Source organism: Clytia hemisphaerica, unplaced genomic scaffold, assembly GCF_902728285.1.
Source record: "Clytia hemisphaerica strain Z4C2 unplaced genomic scaffold, Clytia hemisphaerica genome assembly, whole genome shotgun sequence".
NCBI lineage: Eukaryota > Metazoa > Cnidaria > Hydrozoa > Leptothecata > Clytiidae > Clytia > Clytia hemisphaerica.
Genome location: NW_027104562.1, coordinates 72,628 through 95,642, shown reverse-complemented (window position 1 = coordinate 95,642; position 23,015 = coordinate 72,628). Strand labels below are relative to the sequence as shown.

At 35.6% G+C, this 23,015-nt stretch overlaps 1 protein-coding gene across 1 annotated transcript; it reads right to left on the bottom strand.

The window, feature by feature from the left end:
- On the bottom strand, nt 1-23,015 carry LOC136823318 (ubiquitin carboxyl-terminal hydrolase 5-like). Its single transcript, XM_067079499.1, has 11 exons — nt 22,938-23,015; nt 22,031-22,195; nt 16,682-16,787; nt 15,896-16,076; nt 5,619-5,707; nt 4,176-4,265; nt 3,399-3,515; nt 2,752-2,942; nt 2,284-2,413; nt 610-694; nt 1-183 (listed from the first exon to the last, which is right to left on the bottom strand). The coding sequence occupies exons 1-11, from the start codon at nt 23,013-23,015 to the stop codon at nt 96-98; spliced, it is 1,320 nt and encodes a 439-aa protein (XP_066935600.1). The 3' UTR covers nt 1-95.

The following is a 23,015-nucleotide window of genomic DNA, read 5'->3' as shown; positions in this document are numbered from 1 at the left end:
TCAATGTCTTAAGATTCGTTCTATTTCACGTTGTCCTAAACAACTTAAACAACAGTATTTACAAAATATGTATACTTACTTTATACCAATCTTCTTCAGATTCGTTTATAAAAATAAATATAACCTAAATCTCGAGGAGGAGTTTCTGATTCGGCAACTTTTCGATCGTTGTATATCACCCATCTAAATAAAAGGGAAACATTTTTAAATAGTAGGGAAGTTTTATACCTGTGACTTCCCAAGCGATTTAAAGTACCTGAAAATCGGACCGCTCTCTAAGCGGTCTTTTAAAGGACTGGTAAATGACCGGTAAAACTTTACCAAAAGACCGCTAAGAGTCCAGTTAATTTAGCAGCCATTTAAATGCGTCCATTTCCAGACCGGCCTCGATCAACCAGTCATCGTTACTAAAAAACACTAACAAATGGCCAGTACCGGTTTAACTAACGACCCGGACCGTCTAACGAGTGGCTAGGACCGGTCAAACGAGTGGCTAGGACCGGTCAACCGAGCGGCCATGAGCGTTTACGAGCGACTAGAACCTACCCTAGGCGCAACTTGTCCGGAAGGTAGTAAATGATGATTGGGTTGATAATAGACTTCACTCACCTTCCCTCTTTATAAATGTGACAAACGTAATGACCGCATGACGTTGAAGTTCCCATGTGACTTGCAAATCCCATCAATTTATATTCTAAATACACGAAACAAAAATGATTGACACCCTTAAGGCTTGGGGACACGAGAAGTTTTTTTCGCGTTGGTGCAATGCAACATGCTCCATCCCACCAACCTGAAACGCTTTCTCGTGTCTCCATACCATTATTTCTTTCTACCAATAAAAGTGAAATCTCAAATGAATCTGAATCAATTTTGCTCCATTGTTCCAGGGACAAAATCAGCGTGTCTTTTGGGTATTTCCCTCACTTTTTGTCCCATTAAACAAAAAAAAACCATGGGACACGCACTGTTTTTCTTGTGTTGGTTGGATAGAGCATGTTGCATTGCACCAACGAAAAAAAACTTCTCGTGTCCCCAAGCCTTAAAAAGCTACTATCACAGTCATTCAAATAAACGCTACAGTCTTCAGATATTCAGGGTAAAGGGCTAAAGTTTTCAAAGAAGCTAAAGTGCAGAATACAATATAAGTAATAGCGGGAAATTCCAAAGTTACCAAAGCTTGTGTCACAGAAATGAATATTCTAGAAAGCATCCAGATCAGCAAAAAAAGGATGTTCTATATTGGACAAATCACATGTGTTGGTGTTGGGATTGAACGGTGATAAAGAAATGCGGCTGTTATAATTTTATTCTAAATTGACTTACGACGCTAAGCTATCCCTGGACTATCCCTTACAATATCTCTGCTATATCCTTGAAATATCCCTGGAATATCCTTGGAATATCCCTGAAACATCCCTGAAAGATCGTTAGAATATCCTTAAAATATCCTCGGAATATTTTTGAAATATCCTTGGAATATCCTTGGAATATCCCTGAAATATCCTTGGAATATCCTTGAAATATCCCTGAAATATCCTTGGAATATCTTTGGAATATCCCTGAAATATCCTTGGAATATCCTTGAAATATCCCTGAAATATCCTTGGAATATCCTTGGAATATCTCTAAATATCCCCGGAATATCCTTGGAATATCCTTGGAATATCCTTGGAATATCCCTGAAATATCTTTGGAATATCCTTGAAATATCCCTGAAATATCCCTGAAATATCCCTGGAATATCCCTGAAATATCCTTGGAATTTCCTTGGAATATCTCCAAATATCCCCGAAATATCCTTGGAATATCCTTGGAATATCCCTGAAATATCCTTGGAATATCCTTGAAATATCCCTGAAATATCCCTGAAATATCCCTGGAATATCCCTGAAATATCCTTGGAATATCCTTGGAATATCCCTGAATTATCCTTGGAATATCTCTGAATATCCCCGAAATATCCTTGAAATATCTCTGAATGTCCTTTAAATATCCTTGAAATATCCCTGAAATATCCTTGAAATATCTCCGAATATCCTTGAAATATCCCTGAAGTATCCTTGGAATGTCCCTGGAATATCCCTAAAATATCTATTGAATAACCTTTAAATAACCCTGAAATATCCCTGGATATCCCCGAAACATCCCTGGAATATTCCTGAAACATCCTTAGAATATCTCTACTATATCTTCGAAATAATCCTGAAATATTCTTTGATATCCCTGAAATATCCCAGAAGTATCCGTGATATATCTCCCATATTGGATAAAGAAACATACTTCCGTTCCCGTCATGCATAGTATTTTCTGTTAGTGAGCTTTCGGCTGCCGGTTCATCCACCTCCATGGATGTGTTTAACTCATCAGGGTTGGAGAACATCCATTCGGCCGCTGCTTCCAAATTGTTATTCTGTTGTGACCGAAGAGGAGAAAAGGAAACAAGTTACAAGACTTTATAAGACATCACCCCGTTGTTCAATTGTGAGTTTACTTCAGTCCAAACTCTGAATTTATGTAATTATTATATTGAGAATTTTCAATAAGAACAGTTTTATAAAACGGTGGGTCCCAAAATCTCCGAAAGATAAGAACAATTTAAGAACATTGCTGAGCCTAGAATTACTCAATTTCAGGCAATTTAGAGTTCAAAGCTCAATTTCACCCATTACAGGATAAAAACGATTTAAGGTTAAAAGTACCAAAAAATAAGAACTTGTATAATGACATGTCAAAAATCTTTACCCTTACAGTTTTCTTAAGAGCTTTATGCGCTTGTTGATCCGTAAAACCCATCGCCATTAGCATCGAAACACTTTCAATGTTGGGCGTAAAAGTTTCTGTCTTTTTCTTCTCCTTCCCACCACCGCCCAGTTGTAAAGGACTGGCAAAATCTACATCTTGTGAGTGCTCGAACACCCAATTCATGGCTGCTTCAACACCTTGATGATTAATGAAAATGAATAATAAGCCCTATTACATTTATTTTTCAAGAGCTAACAAATTTTAGTTCAGCCGTATACGCTTTTTTATAAGAATACACTTTATAAGAATATTAAGAATATCACCATGGTGGAATTGAAGTGACTGACGGACAAGAATACCATTTTTAGTGCATTTTCAATTATAAATTGCATTATTGTCAATTACCCCCAAGTAAAGCATAAAATAGCCTTTTTGTGAAAGTAGTGATAATTTCACAAAAATGCCATTCTATGCTTTGGACGTATCAAATCTTAAATCTAGTTTGAATTAATTTGAATTACGCTAGAAAGTAGTAATTGGAATCTTATTCGAAAGAAATCATTAGTCCAATGAAAATCGAGTTAGAGAGAGTCAACTGTATACTAATTGCATCAAGAATCTTTCCCTAGAAGGGTTTGTCCTTGACATTCTACCTTGATTATTAGTGTAATGGACAGCTTTTTTGCACGCTTCCAAGGGGAAACCCATATCCATGAGTTGAGCGACAAATCCTTCGTTGATTTCAACAGTCGTTTCCTCCTCACCGCCATCTACAATAAAAAAGAATGGGTCGAGTAGTTGAAAAGAAAATAATTAATTTTCTTCAAATTAAAAAAGCTACTAAAAGTGAATGAAGAGTTGGGTGTTATGGTTTGGAAAAAGTTCAACTTTTTTCAAAGTTCATTATGCTCTTTGCAGGCCTCCATAAAAGAAAACATCATTTTGATTTGCTTAACTTGAGGCTCTACCAATATCACATTTAGCCTAGTTAGAAAGGGACCACTATTTTACATCATGTTTTTTTTTGTTCGTAGAGTAGTATACCTTCAAATTATGAAAAAAAAAACTTTAAAGGTTTTATTTTAAATAAGAGTGATATTGTTTGCTGACTCATCAATTTTAATTCACAAGCTTTTTCACATTGGATTGACACGAATGTGGAGCAAGATTGGCCAGAAACAGGAAAAGAAAAGCATTTTTTGCTTATATCAGCATAATGAAGCAATAGGCAGACACTGTCCTGATATGAAATATTTGTCTGGTATGAAACGGGTACACTTATGGAAAAATAAAACCTTTAAAGAAGTTTGTGTTTACCGACCCAATGATATTCATATTGGAAGTTTATCATGACTTGAATCACGAGAGTTACGTTTGACTACGTTTCGAGAAAACTTTGCTGAACTCAAAACTGTTTGAGAAATATTTACCGTCATCAGGCAGTTGAGTTTCGTTAGATTGAAGACCGTTACCACGCAACGAGTTCAGATCGATCATCTCTTCCATCTCAACTGAAACGTCTATAACAAAGAAGTGTTTGAAAATTACAGTTGGCACTCTCTTCATTTAATTTTCATCGAATAAGGGTAGAAAGTAGTTTATGAGAGTTTCTTGTTGACGGCGACTTTCAATATTATCGAATAATATAACAGCACATCGAATTGGAGAATACCAACTGAAACATAGTTCTCAGGTAAGACGCGGGTCACGTAATCTCATATTAGATCATTCATCCAAGGGGTGTGGTGAAACTAACGATCTGACAACCTGTGTTCAGCCAAAACAATCAAATTCACGTAGCTTATTGCTTTAAAACAAAAGCGAAAGTGACTGGCATCTAAAGTTTATGTTTATGATTGGCTTTTAATTTTGATGCGATTGTTTTGCTTTAACCAACCACCGCGCTCAAATACTCATTTATATTCATCCCAAATCGGGATCAAAAAGATCAAAGCGGTGCGCTAACCCGGGCAGATTCTCTTACGAAGCTATGGCCTTTAGAGTGAATACGCGTCATGGAAAGAGAGTACTATATCCATTGAGCTTCAAGCCCGAAGGGCTAGAGGCGAAACTTTAACCCTTATCAGGCAGGAGAAATTAAAGCTACTTATTTCTCATCCAAAACGCGCATAGAACGTGCCATAATCATGACGACGGATTGTATCTAGCGGTTTCTTTATTTTGGAGGACTACATTTTTTGAAATCTAGCGATAGATTTTAGTTTCAATCCAGCGTCTGTGTAAAAACTATGCGCGGGCGTTCTGGATAGGAAATAAGTGGTTTCGTTTCCATCCAGGAGTCCTACGGGCTTGAAACTCAATGACTGTATCAGCACTATACGAAGTATATCTATAGAGGCCTGCGATTCAGACTAACTCGTTTCAAAATCATTACTAGGGTGGCAATATTAAGGACGAAATGTATATGCTGCTCTGCCACCCAAATCTCCTGAAAGAAGATAGTTGGACAGAAATTCTATGAATTTCTTCACATATATATGGTGAAGATCGGAGATCTGACCTCAAGGAAAGGAAGTAAATAAAAACGAAACACAAAAAGAGAGTCTAACATTTTTACAATTATACAGTTATTTTCTATTTTTTTAAATTCTTCAAAATATAGAGTTAACTTCTTAACTTTGCCGGGATGTTATGAAAGATACAATTCATGATATTAACGACGTAGTGTTTTCTACGGAAATACCCCGGTTTTAGCCAGTAGTAGCAAATTTAAACTAGACAAAAGTTGTATGAGATTTGGCAAAAACCGGGGTCTTTCCGTAGAAAACATTACGTCATGAATATCTTAAATAGCTGGGATTTATTGTCCTTAATTTGCCAGGACAAAACAAACGTTATGAAAGAAACAATACCTAATTTTTTGGGCACCCAATCATCTCCAACTGTGAATCTTCGTAATTGGATAACCAAGTAATCGGGGAAGGTTGCGAACCGCGTCCGTCTAAAGAGTAAAAGAAGAGGAAATATGTTCTCAGGTTTTCCGTAAATCGGTAAAAATAATTTCCCAGCTGGCACACACAACGTTGTTTCAACGTTCATTATATGGACGTTGTGAACGTTAGATAAACGTTGAAACAACGTTATGCGTCTGTTGGGTTGGGATTTCCGAGCCTCCTGTTTACTTGTGTAAAAAAGAAAGAATGATAAAGTAGATTACCTCTTTTTTATCTCAAAACAACACATTTTCGAAACAGTTTTTAAGTTTTTTTTTTCATAACTTTTGAGCGGAAAGACCAAGTGGACAAAATCAGTTTACGTTTCTATTGCAAGGAAAAAGCATAATGAAGCCTAGGAAATTGCATAACTGTAAAACACAGTTTTACAATAATCTATACGAAAAAAATTTTGTCAAACCATATTTCATACCGTGTTCAGTCACGAAGCTAAAAGTCGTTCTATTGGTAGTCTGTAGCCCGGGGGGGGGGGATACTTAGGCAAATGGAGGGTACGGGTATGTGTCGCCCTTAAGGGTGTATTTTTTGGACCATCAAGGTCCCTCTATGGTTCGTAAAAGTCACAATATTTCAGTCCCCCTAAGGGCTACAAAAAACACTATTTATCTCATTATTTAACTTATAAAAATCACTTATTTTTCTTGCTTTTGTCCGCTCACATCATATTTCTTATCAAAACTCACATTATACCTCACCTCAAATCATTTATTTTAACTTATATTAAGTTTGTCCTTTTTAATAAAACTGATTCTCTTTATTTTAACCTATAATTTTCTTTCTTATAATAAATAATCATCTTTTGTTTTATAACCTTTATAAATCCAGGTTAAATGACTGACACCACTCTCTTCTACACGTTCTAGTGTTATACCTTGTTCTTCTAAATAAACATTATGTAACCTCTTCCCATCTTTGTCATTAAAAAGCAATCAGCTCTCTTTTCTGCTCAGTAAGCTGGATACAGAACTGAACTATACTCCAAACTTTATCTAAATCCCCAATGGGCAAAGACTCTCACAATGAGAGTGACGCCCCTCAAACAACCTCAACAACGAAAAACACTATTTATCCATTTAAAACTATTTATCCCTAAAAAAGCTAAATCTTTGGAAAAAAGTTCCGGTAAGGGTCCCTAAATTCACAAATTTCAGGTTTTTTTGCTAAATACTTTTTGACTCTGATTAGCATATCTTAAAAGAAAGCTTAATTCGGGGATGTGTGCAGCCTATTCTATTGGTCAATAGCAGAACTTCACTTAATGGCTTAAGCATCAAGCACCATTTTAAAGTATGACGCACCCGGGGTTTGAACCACAGATTTATAAAGCCCAAAGGGTTAGATGTCGTACTTTTGCTGAAAAATGTGCCTTGGTTAGGTAGGAAATCCTACCTAGGTCACTTGACATTACATTAGAACTTCGGCGCTTAGCCAATCAGAAGCTTCACGGAAAACAATAGTAGCAATATTTCTTGCGATATTCACTTCTTTCTTAAGGGCTACATACACTACACAATATATTGTCAGGCAATATATTGATGATATATTGCTGAATGTCGACAATATATTGAAAAGGTGTCCGCAATATATTGTCAGCTCGATTTGCAATATTCCAACAATAAAGGGGGATTGTTTACAGAAAGAAAATTCCTTTTTATAATAGAGTACCAGTTGTTTACTTCGTACATTACGGTCCGCAAACCATATTGTCGAATATTGTTCGTCAATATATTGTGTAGTCTAAGTAGCCCTTTAGGCTGCTGGCATCCACTAACTGATTCGTGCTCCTTATAGAGAATGCTTAATAAGCTATATTTCCTTTGTCCAGAGATTTGCCGCCTTTAGCCGATATACGGCTAAAGACATTTTTAGCTAGCGAGTGTCTACAAATATAACATTACGTAATGTTTAAATTTTCTGTTGGGCACCAAATCATAGATTGGAAAATATATTTGGATTTCGAAAAAAAAAAGTATAGGCGGAAGGAAGTTTGCTTGTTTTTCTTCCTCCTTTCTTGTTTAATGTGGAGATTTTGTAAAAGATGAGAAATTAGATTTATTGAATTTAAGTGCCCTGATGTATCTTCTGTGTGCACCAACAAAATTTTGCTTCATAAAACTACATTTCGATGCTTGAATTTGGACTTGTATGAGTGTATAATTTTTTACCACACTGGATTCGTTGATCACTTTGGCTCCAGATAATTGTTTTGTCAGTTCTACAGATATGTTGCAGATTATTTCAAGGTATTCTAGTTAAGTATATACAGTACATTTTGGGGGTCATATTGAATATTTCTGACATTACTTCTTTATGATTCTACAAAAGGGAGTGTTAGTAAAACAAACAAAGAACTTTTCTTCAGCATTTCACCTTTTAATACTGTGTGGCCTTTGTATCTTTTCAGGTACTTAGCTTCAATTCTTTGAAGAGATTGGAGTGTTTCTGGTCGTTTTCTTTCACTTTTGTGTTCATAATTGTATTTTTTGAGCTTCGACCGAAGAGCTGCTGATGGAAAAGTTTTGATAAATTTACAAACCAGATATCTTATAAAAGCAAAAGTCAAAAATAAATCTACAGACTCTACATAATGCGCGCATCAGATTGTTTTTTATCTTTTTTCTGTTTTGTTTTTTTTCTGGTCTGGGATTCGAATTTCGAATGTAAACATTCGAGTGTGATTTTTTTCGTGCCTTGCGTGCCTTCGTGCCCTTCGTGCCTTTCGAAAAAAAAGTTCGTGCCTTTGAAAAAAAAGTTCGTGCCTTTTGAAAAAGAGTTCGTGCCTTTCGAAAAAAAGTTCGTGCCTTTGAAAAAAAAGTTCGTGCCTTTTGAAAAAAAGTTCGTGCCTTTCGAAAAAAAGTTCGTGCCTTTCGGAAAAAAGTTCGTGCCTTTTGAAAAAGAGTTCGTGCCTTTCAAAAAAAATTTCGTGCCTTTTGAAAAAAAGTTCGTGCCTTTCGGAAAAAAGTTCGTGCCTTTCGAAAAAAAGTTCGTGCCTTTTGAAAAAAAGTTCGTGCCTTTTGAAAAAAAGTTCGTGCCTTTCGGAAAAAAGTTCGTGCCTTTCGAAAAAAAGTTCGTGCCTTTTGAAAATACTCTTTTGCGTACATTAATAAATTTAATAACTTGGATAGTCTAGCAAGCTAGACGATAGACAGGAACCCGTCTGCGTATTTTCTTTAAATCTGATGAATACTTGACGGGTCAGAGCTGTGAGTCCGATTTTGGCCTCAAGAAAATTACAGTGGGAAATTCGAATTTAGCGCTGTCCTCACTTACTAAAATAAAAACCAAATTTCGGAACTTGCGCTTTCTTTAAGAAAGTGTGACCAGTAAAAGAATAATAAAATTTGATTGGCTATGTTTTCAACCGTTATTAGGATCTGGGAAATTCAAACTCTCAGCCCATACCATGCTATATATTTCGTCATCAGTATATAGAATAAGAAATCATAGCATGGACCTCCAGGCTAGCTAGACGACTAATTGCTCCCGAAGGGAGCCTATGTTGCTTCACGAGGCTGGGGATCGAGCTGGCGAAAAATTGTTCAAGAAAACGGGACGATGTAACCTAGTGACCGCATCTAAAAGATTGCCGTGTGGTGAGCTTTTAAGCTAGCTCGACCGCACGAACAGATATTTTGCGTTTTTGGCGCTCCAAAGTCATAGCTTGGAATACAACAACACCGCGTGAACAGAAATTTAGCGTCTTTAGCGCTCCAAAGTCATAGCTTGGAATACAACAAAAAGCAACGAAGCAAATTGGGACCAGTTGGTTTCAGAAAGTAGAAGGTATAATCCCATAGACTGGTCTGCAACTTTGATAGTAAGTATAATACTATTTTATCAAAAGTAATGTTTCAGATAGGAAAAGTAATGTTTCAGATAGGATGTATGATTGAAAATTATTTTAAAGAATTTCTTTTTGCTTTGATGCTTTTGGCATCATCAGTTACTTTACTGTTACTTTTGGGTAATTATTATCAGAAATTGGAAAAAACTTTGCATACCACCATTAACGAACCTTCTGTTTATCTCCAGGCGATGTCAATTGAATTCAATTGATCCAAATTTTCGTAATTGAACTATCAAATTTTATCAAACAGAATCAAACTTTATAGGTGTTTGGTTACTGAACCTGATCGAAGACGACCCTATTTCTATCCCCAGACAAACAAATTGCGCTGCCAGATAAGTGAACCACGCGGCTGGATAAGTGAACGTGTTGTCACGAGTTAACGCACGGTCGACTAAGTTCGTATCTTGAAAGCGGGCAGAATAGGGATGGTGAAATTAACGCCCATGTGTGATCGCCTAATTGTTTAAGTACGTCTCGCAGACCACTCGTTCAGTCCGGGGTAAGTTTCAAAAAGTAATGTTAAAATCCTCGGACACGCAACAAGAAAATCCCTGGAGTCCAGGGAATCGGCAGGGTCGTTCTAACATAATTCAACTTTACCAGAATCTTTTAGTTTCGTGACTGTTCGATTTGGTTGCGGTAATCTAACACCTATCGTTTGATAATGTTAGATTAGATTGGTACCCGTGAAAAAGGGTAATTTGCATCATTTGAGGGAAACTTTACATTGCCTCCAAACTGCAGACCTTTCTTGGTCTGCACTTTGTCTAAGCTAAAATGTAAATTAAATGTTTTTGACTTTTGAATTTTTACAATTTTATTACCAGAAAGCTCTACTATTTGGAGGCGATACCAGTTTCCCTCCAGTGATTACCCTTTTTCACGGTAATCAAACAGTCTGATTGACATCACCTGGATATTTATTACAAATTATCTATTGACAGTTTCTTCTTCTCTATTCCTATTTCAGCTTTATGGTTTTGCCTTCCGGCCTTCGTTCATTCACCATGACAAATACCATATTAACCATTAAAGTAGTTTTACACGTTGGATGTACCGTCAACTGCTTTAAAGCCAGATTGACATTATATGTTTTTACGAGGTCTGAATCGCTGCTTCAAATACGCTGAGTTTGCACAAAGATAGCAGTTGTTCAACCAATCATCAAACTTCATTTTAACATAACATTTTAATGACAAGAGAGTTTTGACTTCAAAATGTTGAACAAGAATTGGAATGAATTGTCTGCGTTTTTAATGGAGCTGTGCAATGTTTGTGCAATGGGACACCAAAACAGCAATCATTTTAACCGAACCTCCACAGAATCATCTTTTTTGTACTGTCCAAGAAACATGGATCTGTTTGTTGTTGAAGAGGATGTGACGATAGAGAGAAAAAGCTGACCAGAAAGCAGTATGTCCCATGTTATCTCAAGTAATCCCATTTTAGAGCAGTTGACGGTACACAAACTTGAAATTAACAGGGTTTGAACAAAACCTGGCCCACCTCTCTGGCCCGGGCCATATGGCCTACTCTTTGGCCCACCTTCAAAGATTTTTTCCCCCGATTTTATTCTCGGACAACCAGGTTATAATGATATGTGTGTGTCGGGATGCGTTATAATTGATGATTTCATCATAAAGCATGATGATATTGGCATGATTGCATCAACCGTTTTACGACAAAAAATTGGTCAAATCTTCTAAATGCTCTAATAATTAAACGCTTTTTTTATAAGAATAGTGTACTTTGGATTAGGGTCAAGTATTCTTAAGAAAGTGCCAAAATTGAGGGTGAAATATTCTCAACGTAGGTCTTGTCTGACGACCAAGCTATAAAGCCATAAAATCCTTAAGATTTTAAATTATATCACCAGAAGTCGGCCTAATGGTAGCGCATTGTGCTCTTGCACTAAGGATCCCGAGTTCGAGTTGGGTTCGGGTCAATTTCAAAGTTTTTCGCCAGGTTTTAATATTTTATGTTTTTTTCGGTAATGATTCCGATAAAAAGGGTCCGAAGTCCTGAACAGTTGGAGAAGCGGCGCTACGGGGGGTTGTCGGCACCGGAACTCTCCCCTTTATCTATGTCAGGTGTATAAAATGCAGACTCAACTCAAAACTTTTTTATGTTTTTTGTTTATAACAGTCTCGTTGTTTTTCTAAATGCCAGAGAAACCAAAGTCCAACATCAGAATTGGTTTGCAGATTTTCAGAATGATAAGAATCAAATCTTTTTTAGAATTGTAAGGTGGGCCATAAGGTAGGCCAAGGGTAGGCCATATGGCCCGGGCCAGAGAGGTGGGCCAGGTTTTGTTCAAACCCAAATTAACACTCCTTTTGTTGGAGAAATTCCTGAAGGATATTTCATGTTATGTTCCTGTTGTTTGGTTGTATTTTGAATCATTTTGGTTTTGGAATGCTTCTGTATCCACTGTATTCTTTACAAAACAATATTACATTACGATATAGACAACAACTTAGCTGAAAATTATATCATTGTCAAAATATAGTCTTGGAAATTATAAATTCATGTTTTGATATGTTTGTTATTTTTATTTTTGTTATTGTTGTTTCAAAGAAAATGCTTTTGAGAAGAAAGTCATTCTAAATATTTCCTGAAGATTATTCCAAGACCCTGCCTATAAAACATGAACAGCTTTGTAATTGAAGCTTTATAAGGTATCTATTAAAGGGGGCATGTTTAGTGCAAGCTATGGCTGAGAAAAATTGAATACTTTGCAATATCACTGTATTTCTGACAAAAATAAACACGGCATTTCGCCTTTTCTGAATTTCAATCAATCACTGTCAAATGCCTGTCATCGGGAGCATCATAGCGAAAGCTACTTGCTAGTTTATACATAGTAGAAATAAAGCAAAAAGTAATGAAGGGAACAATTTTAGTCGTCTAGAAACCTTTGTGCACTAACTCCAAACAAAAGAAAAGTGTCAATATTGCAATTATAATTTTTTCCCGCTCAAAAAAAATCTTGAAAAAAAAAATTTGTGTGGATTTGTGTATTGAAAGTTTTTCATTTGAGTTGATTTTGTTTTGAGAGTTTGTTATTGCTTGATAAATTGATTTCTCGCTACGCAAGTTTCTGCGTAGCTAGCCGGGTATCTATAAGGCTGGAACACCGGATTCTTCCAGTCGTTTATACAAACTAAATCCCGTATTATTATTATTACTTTAAGGGCAGACAGTTTCGCGAGACCGAAAAGTCGCGAAATTTCGCGGATTTAAGTTTCGCGGTTTTTAGTAGCGATAATGTTTAATTTCTTACCTGGCATAAACTTTCGCGAAAAAATGCCAAAAACGCGAAAAACGCGAAAGTTTCTGCCCGCGAAAGTTTCTGCCCTTAAAGTAGTATTGGTATTATTAGTATTACACGTATTATAAACGACTCCAGTCTATAACTTGGATGATCGTATACGTAATCTTCCATCTATTTCATCCTTCAAACAAGCGATTCTTAAATTTTCTAAACCCTCTCCTTTCCTAGGATGGGCTGGGATGGGTGTTGTTTATTTGAAATACATGGCTGTAAGGAAGGAAGTCGAGTATGATGAAGAAAACCTTCAACTATTTCAGTTTCACTGTTGCGCAAACCAAATCTGATTCCTCAAATATCAAGAAAACTAACATTCTCTGACACCATCTGCAGGGATACCGGGCTCAAATTCAGTGATCTTGAGACTGCCATGAAAGCTGGCGAGCTAGAGTCGAATCCATTGTCTTGACCGCGGTCGAGCAATGATGATGATGATGTTTTGAATTTTAAAAATTGGGTTCGGTAAAAATTTATTTCGTTCAGAGACACCCCGGTGGATTTTTAAACTCCACCAGGTCACTGAAACAGGGGTGTTGTTACAAGGAAGAAAGTAACTCAATATGAGTCAAGATGGAATGGAATAACTAAAAATGAACAGTTTTGAAGATTTCTTTGCTGTCAGTGAAGGCAACATCATGAAAAATTTTTTAGCTCTTCTTTCACTGATTTCGCTAATTTACGCGTGTTTGTTCTCATGTTTCTATCCTATTTTGTCTTTCTTGTCTTTTCAAAACAAAACATTCGAATCTTGAACTAAACATTCGAAAGCGCATTCGTAAATATGCAATTTCTTCTTTTTTTTTCGTGGCTGCTCTCCTCTCCCAGCCGGGGGAGGCCCGAACTTTTTTTCAAAAGGCACAAACTTTTTTCCGAAAGGCACGAACTTTTTTTGGAAAGGCACGAACTTTTTTTGGAAAGGCACGAACTTTTTTTGGAAAGGCACGAACTTTTTTTGGAAAGGCACGAACTTGTTTTGGAAAGGCACGAACTTTTTTTGGAAAGGTACGAACTTTTTTTCGAAAGGCACGAACTTTTTTTTCAAAGGCACGAACTTTTTTTGGAAAGGCACGAACTTTTTTTGGAAAGGCACAAACTTTTTTTCAAAAGGCACGAACTTTTTTTTAAAGGCACGAACTTTTTTTCGAAAGAAACGAAGGGCACGAAGGCACGCAGGGCACGAAAAAAATCACACTCTAAACATTCTATTGAAAACGTTCGAAACGATCGTTTTTGCGCGCACATCAATGTCAATCAAATTACTAACTCGCCAAGATTTCCTTTGCGAACCGGAAAGCGGTTGGTAGATCATTAAGCAGACCTATACTACCTGGGGTTTTGTAGAGGTCTGCGATTCAGACTACTTCTTTCTTTGCATGCAATGGTTTAACCCTATTAGCCCCAGGGGGGGGTAGAATCTACCACGCTGGAGTTCTTTTGTTTATATCTCGGAGAAAACTTTCTGACTTTTAATAAAATCTTATTAAGAGTACTTGTACAAAATTTTAGGGTCATAGGTTGTCCAGATCAGGTTTTATGACTTTATTGTGAAACATGACATAAAACCCAGCTAAAATCCTTAAAACTCAAAATTTTAAAGTGCTGATAACTTCTAAAATATTTATTCAATCATTTTCAAATTTTGACACGTGATAGGCATTGATAATACAAATTTAAAAAATCTAAAGAAAATTTTTGAAAATGATGACGTCATCATTTAAATTTTACTCATCTTCAGCATAGATTTTAAGAAAAAATCTTCATGGAAATTGCAAAACCGGCAATTATGTTAAAGAACAGTCTTTTACCTTTCAGAATCTCCAAACAGAATCGAAATATCTTTATTGGTTCGACTGTAAGAGACATTTTTGTAAACCATATATTTGGGCTTTTTTCCGACAGGTGGAAATTTTGTGATGACGTCATCAGTTTTTGAATGACGTCATCAATTTTTTTTTTCTTCCTGGAAAATTGTATCATGATGGAGAACATCTGTACCAAATTTCATGGCCATAGCTCTTCTAGTTCGAAAATAATCGAGGGTGGTAGATTCTACCCCCCCCCCCCCCTGGGGATACAAAAGTCAAAAAAGGGTGGGGCTAATAGGGTTAAGGCACGAAATCTAGCCCTAAGGGCTTTATGAATCTGTAGTTTGAGCCCTTGACCCTTGTTGTGCATGTCAAACCATGCGATTTTAATTTATGTAAAAAAATGGACAAAAATTTAATTTCACTCAGTGTCTTGTGCGTCCCTCTATGTCAGTGTCTTTTGTGTCTTTCATTTCAGTCTTTTGTTTTGGTCTCACGTCATTTCTTTATTCAATGTCTCTTGACAATTAATTTTACGCAGTCAATTTAAGTTCTTTTGTATCATTTTTGTCATATAATTAGTTTATTCACACTTAGGCAATTATCTAGTATTTTCAATTTTTGTTCTAGTACGCTTATTTTTCTCTCGATTTTCATGAATCATTAATCAAGCTATGAGAAGCTTTGTGTGTGGTTGCATCAATATGGAGGTTAATACTTAGTCAGTTTTTGGTCTAAACTTTTATCAAATTCTATCAACCTCTCAACTTTTGTGCACAGACTTTCACATTCTTACACATACTGGCTACCTGGTATGTTGTTTTCTGCCGTTTTCTGCCTTTTTCTGTTCTTTCCTTTCATTAGCCCATTTGGCTCAGGCGCCTGGTCTTAGATTAATTTTTGATAAACTTCAGTTAGATTTCATTTTGCTATATTTTCATGATATTTCTTGTGCGATTTTCACGATACTTTTAAGGTCGTTTTCTATCAAATTTCTCGTATATTTTTCGTTTAGTATTTCGTCACTTAGTTTTGTCATTACTTTTAATTTTCAGTTTGAACAATCGTATTCACTTCAATCGAAGTTCCAAACTGTGTCAGTTTATTTCTGTTCAACCCTGCACACCGTATCCGAATACTCTACCTGTACACTACGGTTTACTTTAAAATCATTGGAAACAAAACTTACTTCAGAGCAGTGATTTTCCTTTTAATGGCTGTCGAATAGAACTGTTCAACGCTTTCATCAGCAGTGAATTCATTTAGACATTCCGACATGGGGATTTTTAATCGAACAATCTCCTCCGTTGGTATTCTCTCTTTGTTCGTTTCTGCTTGTTTCTTGCGCTCTTCGAAAGCCTTGAATTCACCTAAAAGATATCAATAAGAAAGATTCTCCAACATGCTAGCATTTATAATGTAAAATAAGCTAAAATTTCGGACTTTTTAGGTGTTTCCGATAGGAAGAAAATCTGTTGGTGAACGTTATTTCCAATCAGGCATTTGTGTGGAACTATACAAGCGAAACTTAGGTACAAAAAAGTGCCATAAACTCCTACGTCGTAGGAGATTCCTATCTAGCCTTTGTATCTGTGATTTTCTGCGATGGAGACGGTTGACTATTGATTTGTTTAGATCCTGATTAACTGAGGACGACACTAAACAAGCTTTTTTACCGTCTTCCATTTTGCAGGTCAACACTGCAGTTTGTCCCAAATTACTTCACCAATGTCCTCAAAAATACAAATACATAAACTCTATACCTTATTAGACAAATATTACAAGGCAAGTATTTAACGGCTTTCAAATTTTCACGATCTGAAATTAACACGAATTTTTCTGCTTTTTCAAGAAAACAGCGGCTGGTTTTAATTAAGGGGGTTTTTATTAACACGAAATTTCTCAATTCGTGTTAATAAAATGACTAGTAATATTCGTGTAATAAAGGTAAATCTCATTGGATCAAGGGACTGACCTATATTTGTGGCTTTATCTAAGGGAATTGGTAACGAAATCATCATTTCTTCTCTTTTCTTGTACGCCACCTGTTGACTACTCGTACATTGCACACGATCTTCAAGCTAGGAGAAATAGAGAAAATACCATTATAGGTTAATTTACTGTAACAGTGTAATAAAAGTCTTACCAAACATTTATTATACACTGGATAAACTACTCATAAAACGATGGAGAGCGACCATTCTATTTTCTTTGTTTCAGAAAACAATGGATGTTCAAGCTTTGTCCGCAAAGAACAACTGTCATGGTGGCTCGAAGATGTCTGATTTTTGAAAATGTTTATCAGTCTTATTTTTTTAAAGTTCTCTAGCTCTTTCCTTTTGTACATTTACAGAAAAAAAAGTTTGAAAGTAAGGCTAGCATTTCGAGCTGGATACATTTGTGAAATCTAATGTGAGAAAAACATCAATAGACAAGACATTCAGACTAAATGCTTATAATAATGACACAAAATTTTCAATTGGAAATATCTTTCCAAGACTGTCCCCAGAACAGCTGAAATTATGAAAATCCTTTGGAGGCACGTGGTAACAAGGTGGTTTTTTCGAGGTTAAAGTTTGAAAATTTCCGGTGTCAACATTCAATTTCTTATACACAACACGTCTTTTGCATCTTTCTCACAGCTTGAAACGTCATTACGACTTATGATTAGCAATTAAGTGGAAGAATCTGACTCTCACAGGAAAGTTTTAAGTCTCTTTTGTGAATTGGATGAGTGATTTTTGATAAGAAATGCAATAAAAATGCTTCGAAAAATCATTTAATGAGGGAAGGAGAGTGAACAATAATATCATTACTGCGGACATAGCTAGTACACGAGAAATTGGCAAAAATCTGTTACTTGTATATCCAGTGTATAATAAATCCTTGGTCTTACTCAGTCAGTGTATTGAGGTCGATTTTTGCGAGCCATGAAATGTCATAGGACTCGAAAAGAATCACTCGCCGGACGATGAAACTCGTTTAATTTTCCATATAATAATTTTATGTGAATAATGATTGTATCTCTGGCAAATCAAGAGGCTTTAAAGTAATTCTTTACCACAAATGTTTTGTGCATCAAAAGATAAAAAGTTTTCATTTTTTTCTTCAATTTTTAAAATTTTTTCAATCATTTTTTTTGAGAAATTATAATGCCCTGAATTATCTTTTAAACTGTATATAATATGCTAGAATTAGAGTATTAGACTAGTGCACACTTAAAGCCATTGACTTTTTACATAGTTATAATATATGTTGATTCAGCAGATTGAAATAAATAGAATAGTTTTCTAAATAAAGAATTCCAAAAGACCGCTTGCAGCGCTACTACTAATCTAACGTTTCGAGTACGTAACATATTTCTGTTTCACTGTTGTAGAAAAAGTATACCATAGTTTGTTAGACAACAATTTTCGGTTTGTGTCGAATTAAAGAGTCTAAAATTTCTTCCATCGCACCAAACATTTACGATATATATGTTCCATTTTTTCAATTATTTTACAAACAACAACTCGAGAGCCCTACTATATTTTTATTTTGATATTACATGACGGGGTTCGAGCTGCGAGTCGAACTTTTCAGCCTTCAACTGAACGAATGTGGGTGTGATGGACACAATTTAATTTTTAGAAAGACTCTTGAAAGGGCGGGGTGTATGAACCGTAATACACGTCAATAGCTAAAAATATATTAATATTTGACATTCTTCTTGCACATACTACAGTCCGAAACAATAGCTATGTAGGAACAAGAAATCTGTTTTTTCAGAAGCAGGTTGTTCTGACTTGTTGACAAAATCTCGTCTCGTGTTAAAACAAGGGGGAAAATGAAGGGATAATAGGGCGTTTTTTTTGTAGTCAATATCCACCGATTTCAATTTCGCAGTTAAGGGATATAAGACTCCCACAATAGTAGTGGGTTGCCATCTACAATAGTCTTAAAATCAACGTTTAAAATGAAAATTTTTGATTGCCCAATTTCTAATTTCCAATTAAATAATTCTATTTCAAACGTTAACTTGAAGGTCATTGTAGATATTAACCCACTAATATTGTTGGAGCCTTTTATCTTTTAACTGCGAAATTGAAATTGGTGGATATTGACTACAAAAAAATCGCCCTATTATTCCCTTCCTTTTCCAAATGTACAAAAAGAGAGAATAGATCAATCAATAACTCCTTGGAAAAAGATTAAGATCGACCACCCAGCGACCATGACAGTAACATTTAAATATCAGCTCAAACGAAAAGTAAAAGACTTCAATCGTAAAATTTGGGATGTTGGTTGTTGGATGTTTACTCTTAATCGAGTAAAGAGCAGTTTAATCAAATACATAATATTTTAGTCTTTTAGGATGATGCATGGAGAATCAAGTTATCAAATAACTACAAATCGAATAAATCCCAGGAAAATAACATGTTTAAAGCCCCGAGGGGGGGGGTACTAGGGCAAGATGGGTTACGGGGATGCTCCGCTGGTCAGGGTACCTTTTTTAACCTCCATGAGTCCCAGGTAGGGTTGCAAAAACACCAAAATAGAAAAATCAGTCCCTCGTAGGGTGCCTATTTTTGGAAAATTTTGGGAAAAAGTAGAAAATTTGAGAAAATTTTGGAATTTTAGTCCCATTCAGGGTCACTTTTTTCGCAAATTTCGAGTCCCACGTAGGGTCCATTTTTCGAACCTCAGCGGAGCACCCCCGTCCGTCGACAAGGGTATCACCCCCCGGGGTTTAAAGATGATTTTTCACACTCTTTTTAGCACGTAGAAAATTGATCACAGGCAAAAAGGGATTTTCTTTCTTTAGAAAAACTTATTCAGGGAAAACCGGAGCTCTATGGCATCCAGCTGGTCTTGAAGTGTCCGAAAAAAAATAGTCCTATTCATTCTCAACTATTATATACCTTAGGCAAACCCAATGATTAACATAATAAACTTTAATTTTTCTTGGAGTTGCCTTAAGCGGTGCTCCCTAGCTCCCATTTCGATTTGTTGTCTGGTACATTGAGTTTAAAGCCCAATACTAGAGACGAATTTTAAACCTTTCTCAAATCAGAGCTCTAAGATTTGCGCCAGAAGTAAGTAGCTTGATTTTCTATCCTTGATTTTCTATCCAAGAGATTCCTCTCTAGCCCCCCTTTCGTGCTTTAAACTCCAATGACCTGGTTTCGAAACGTGAACATATTGCACACGTTACCACAGAAATATTACATAATATATACGAACGACTGCAGGAGGGTCCTGTCATTTTCCTTTTCTTTGTCCAAAAAACGGTATGATTAACTTTGCAGGATTAATTTCCCGTTTCAATGTATTATAACCTCTATCTCATTTGAAAGTGTTCTATTAATAAAATAACTTTTTAACTCATTATAAGAACCAGTTTCAGTATAGCCATGAAGGTATAGCTATACCAAAAGCTATTTCAAAATTGGAAAGATGTTTCCAAATACCTTAAAAAAGCTCTTGGGTAGACAGACACCTCTGTTAAAACTGAAAGTGAAAAAGCCATCAGCTTAATCTGAGATAAATTCATGGAAAAGATACGAATTGGTTATAGTTTGAGAGATGTTGGTCAATAACAAAGAACAAGTGTTCTTAGTGACAACTTTGTGATACAGTCTGATCAATTAATTTTATTATACATAGTGATATTACTTATATGTAGTCTTGAAGAGTGATAACGTTTGCTTACTCATCAGTTTAAAATCACAAGATTTTTAACATTAGATCGATACGGATGTGGAGCAAGATTGGGTCAGAAAGAGGATAAGAAAAACATTTTTTGTTTATATAAGCATAATATAACAATAGGTAGACACTGTCCTAATATGGAATATGTGTCTGATATGAAACGGGAACACTTATGTAAAAATAAAACCTTTAAAGTTAGCAAAATGTGTAGAACGATAGGGACGGGATTTCCAGAGAATATTTCCATTATTGTTGGTAGCATTTTAGTTTACGCTCTAAATAGTGATTAGATTGTCGAATCAACGACGTTATCTCGAACTTTCGATGTTATCTCGAACTTTCGATGTTATCTCGAACTTTCGATGTTATCTCGAACTTTCGATGTTATCTCGAACTTTCAACGTTATCTCAAACTTTCGATGTTATCTCGAACTTTGATGTTATCTCGAACTTTGATGTTATCTCGAACTTTGATGTTATCTCGAACTTTCGATGTTATCTCGAACTTTCGACGTTATCTCGAACTTTCGACGTTATCTCAAACTTTCGATGTTATCTCGAACTTTGATTTTATTTTGAACTTTCGATGTTATCTCGAACTTTTGATGATATTTCGAACTTTGATGTTATCTCTAATTTTTGTAGTCTACACAATAGACAGCTCTAGGCTTTTAGGCCTTACTCTTGGTCTTTAGGCACTGCTATAAGCGGCACTAGTAACCCCCACCGGGAATTGCTTATTAATAGGTTTAAACATAATAGACAACTTTCATAAAAGATGTTTTTCAAATAAAAGAATGTTTAAAACAAAGCTGATTGGTTTAGATTTCGAAACTGTCTATTGTTTCATTAAAACCTCAGTGCGCATGTGATTTATCCGGAAAATTCCAATATTCAAAAAAAGAGCAGTGCTTATATCCCGGAGAGTAGGAGTTTTACGCTCGAAACGAAGGAAGGTATGACGTAGCCTAGAACTTCTGATGTTACCCTCGAAGCAGGAGGGTAAATTTCAAAACTGAACCATAAATCATTCCTTTTTCTTTGGAAACTTAATTAAATCTATTTCTTAGTATGTCGTTAATATTTAATACTTTCGAGAAGTATGAAAGGGAAATATATTAGCTGGGAGACCCATCTACTCTGTTCGTGTGGTTTTGAAGTATAGCATTTAGTTAAAACGAATGACAATATGGTCGCAGAATTCTATTGGCTGTTAAACAATTTTTGAAATTACGTGATATTATTGTTTCGATCGGAAGGGCGCGAATCTGATTGGCTAACCTCATCAACGGCTTTTTTGGCACGAAATTCAAACCAAATGTAAACAAATTCAAACTGTGGTAAAAACTTGTGGTATATTTGAATAGAGAGTATGGATCTCCAGACTAGGGAAATACAATAATAATTATTTTTTTGCAAGCATGGTAAATTCTCATTTTTTATAACACTGACTATTCCAGCTTAGATATAGCCATTGAGATGCACATTAATTTAAGTGCTATTGTTGGTAGGTCCGGAACTTACATTTCAGTACGATTACGCCATTATAGGAATTATGGTTTGATTGAATATTTGACAGTCCTCAACTTTAAATTGTCGGAAAAAAAATCAAAAATAAAAGTTTTTAACCTACCTGAAACATAAAGAGTTTCTTCAACTTCACATCCTCGTTTCGTTCTTCTTTTTCCATCTTATCCATGAAATGGAGAAAGAATTCTTGAGCATCTTGTTGATGATTGGTTGAAAATTCCGCGTGACCACGCCCTATCAACGACTTGAACATCTGTGGCCGGACACCCTGAGACAAAAACAAAAAAAGTTTTACTGATCGATCAAATGACACAAAACGGAAACTTGCGTTTAAAAAAAAAAGGATATTTCCTTAGATAAATTTCCACTATAAAACTTAACGCTTAGATAGATTGCTCCATAGTTTGCTTACGGCCGCTATACTCGATATTTTGAAAAATTTCCTAGAATGGTAGAATCAAAACGGCGTCACTTTAATACACATTATATAAAAAATATTTCCTAAAAAGACAGAAATATAAAGGTGACATTTTAGTATATGCATCTTCCAATACAAAATTCTCTAGAACGGCGACACTTTAGTACGCATTTGGCAAAAAATATTTCTTAAAGGGAAGAAATAGAACGGTGACACTTTAGTACGCATTTGACAAGTAAAATAGAATTCTCTACAAAAGTTCTCGCAGTTTTATTGATGTGTTAGCTGCGAAAACCTTTGTACGCATTTGAGAGTAAAAATTTAATTCTTTTATTTTTCTATTTTCAGGTACTCTTAATATAGAAAAAGGAGAAAAAACAATGCTGTTTTGAAAGGATGTAAAACTGTAAAAAACAACAAAAAAACAGATATAAAGAAGTATTCGAAACTTGAGACTTGATCAGAATCTTTGGAACCGTGGAAGGGATTGGACAAAAATACATATGACCGATGAAGAAAAAAATTGAGTGAAGAACTGATAACACTTGAAGATATCTGGATAAAGATTTGTCGATAACTCTCTTTACATTACAGCAACACGAAAGTCACTTTTTTGATCACTTAAACTGATAACAAGTTCCAAACAACTTCTTTGCTCAGAATGATCCAT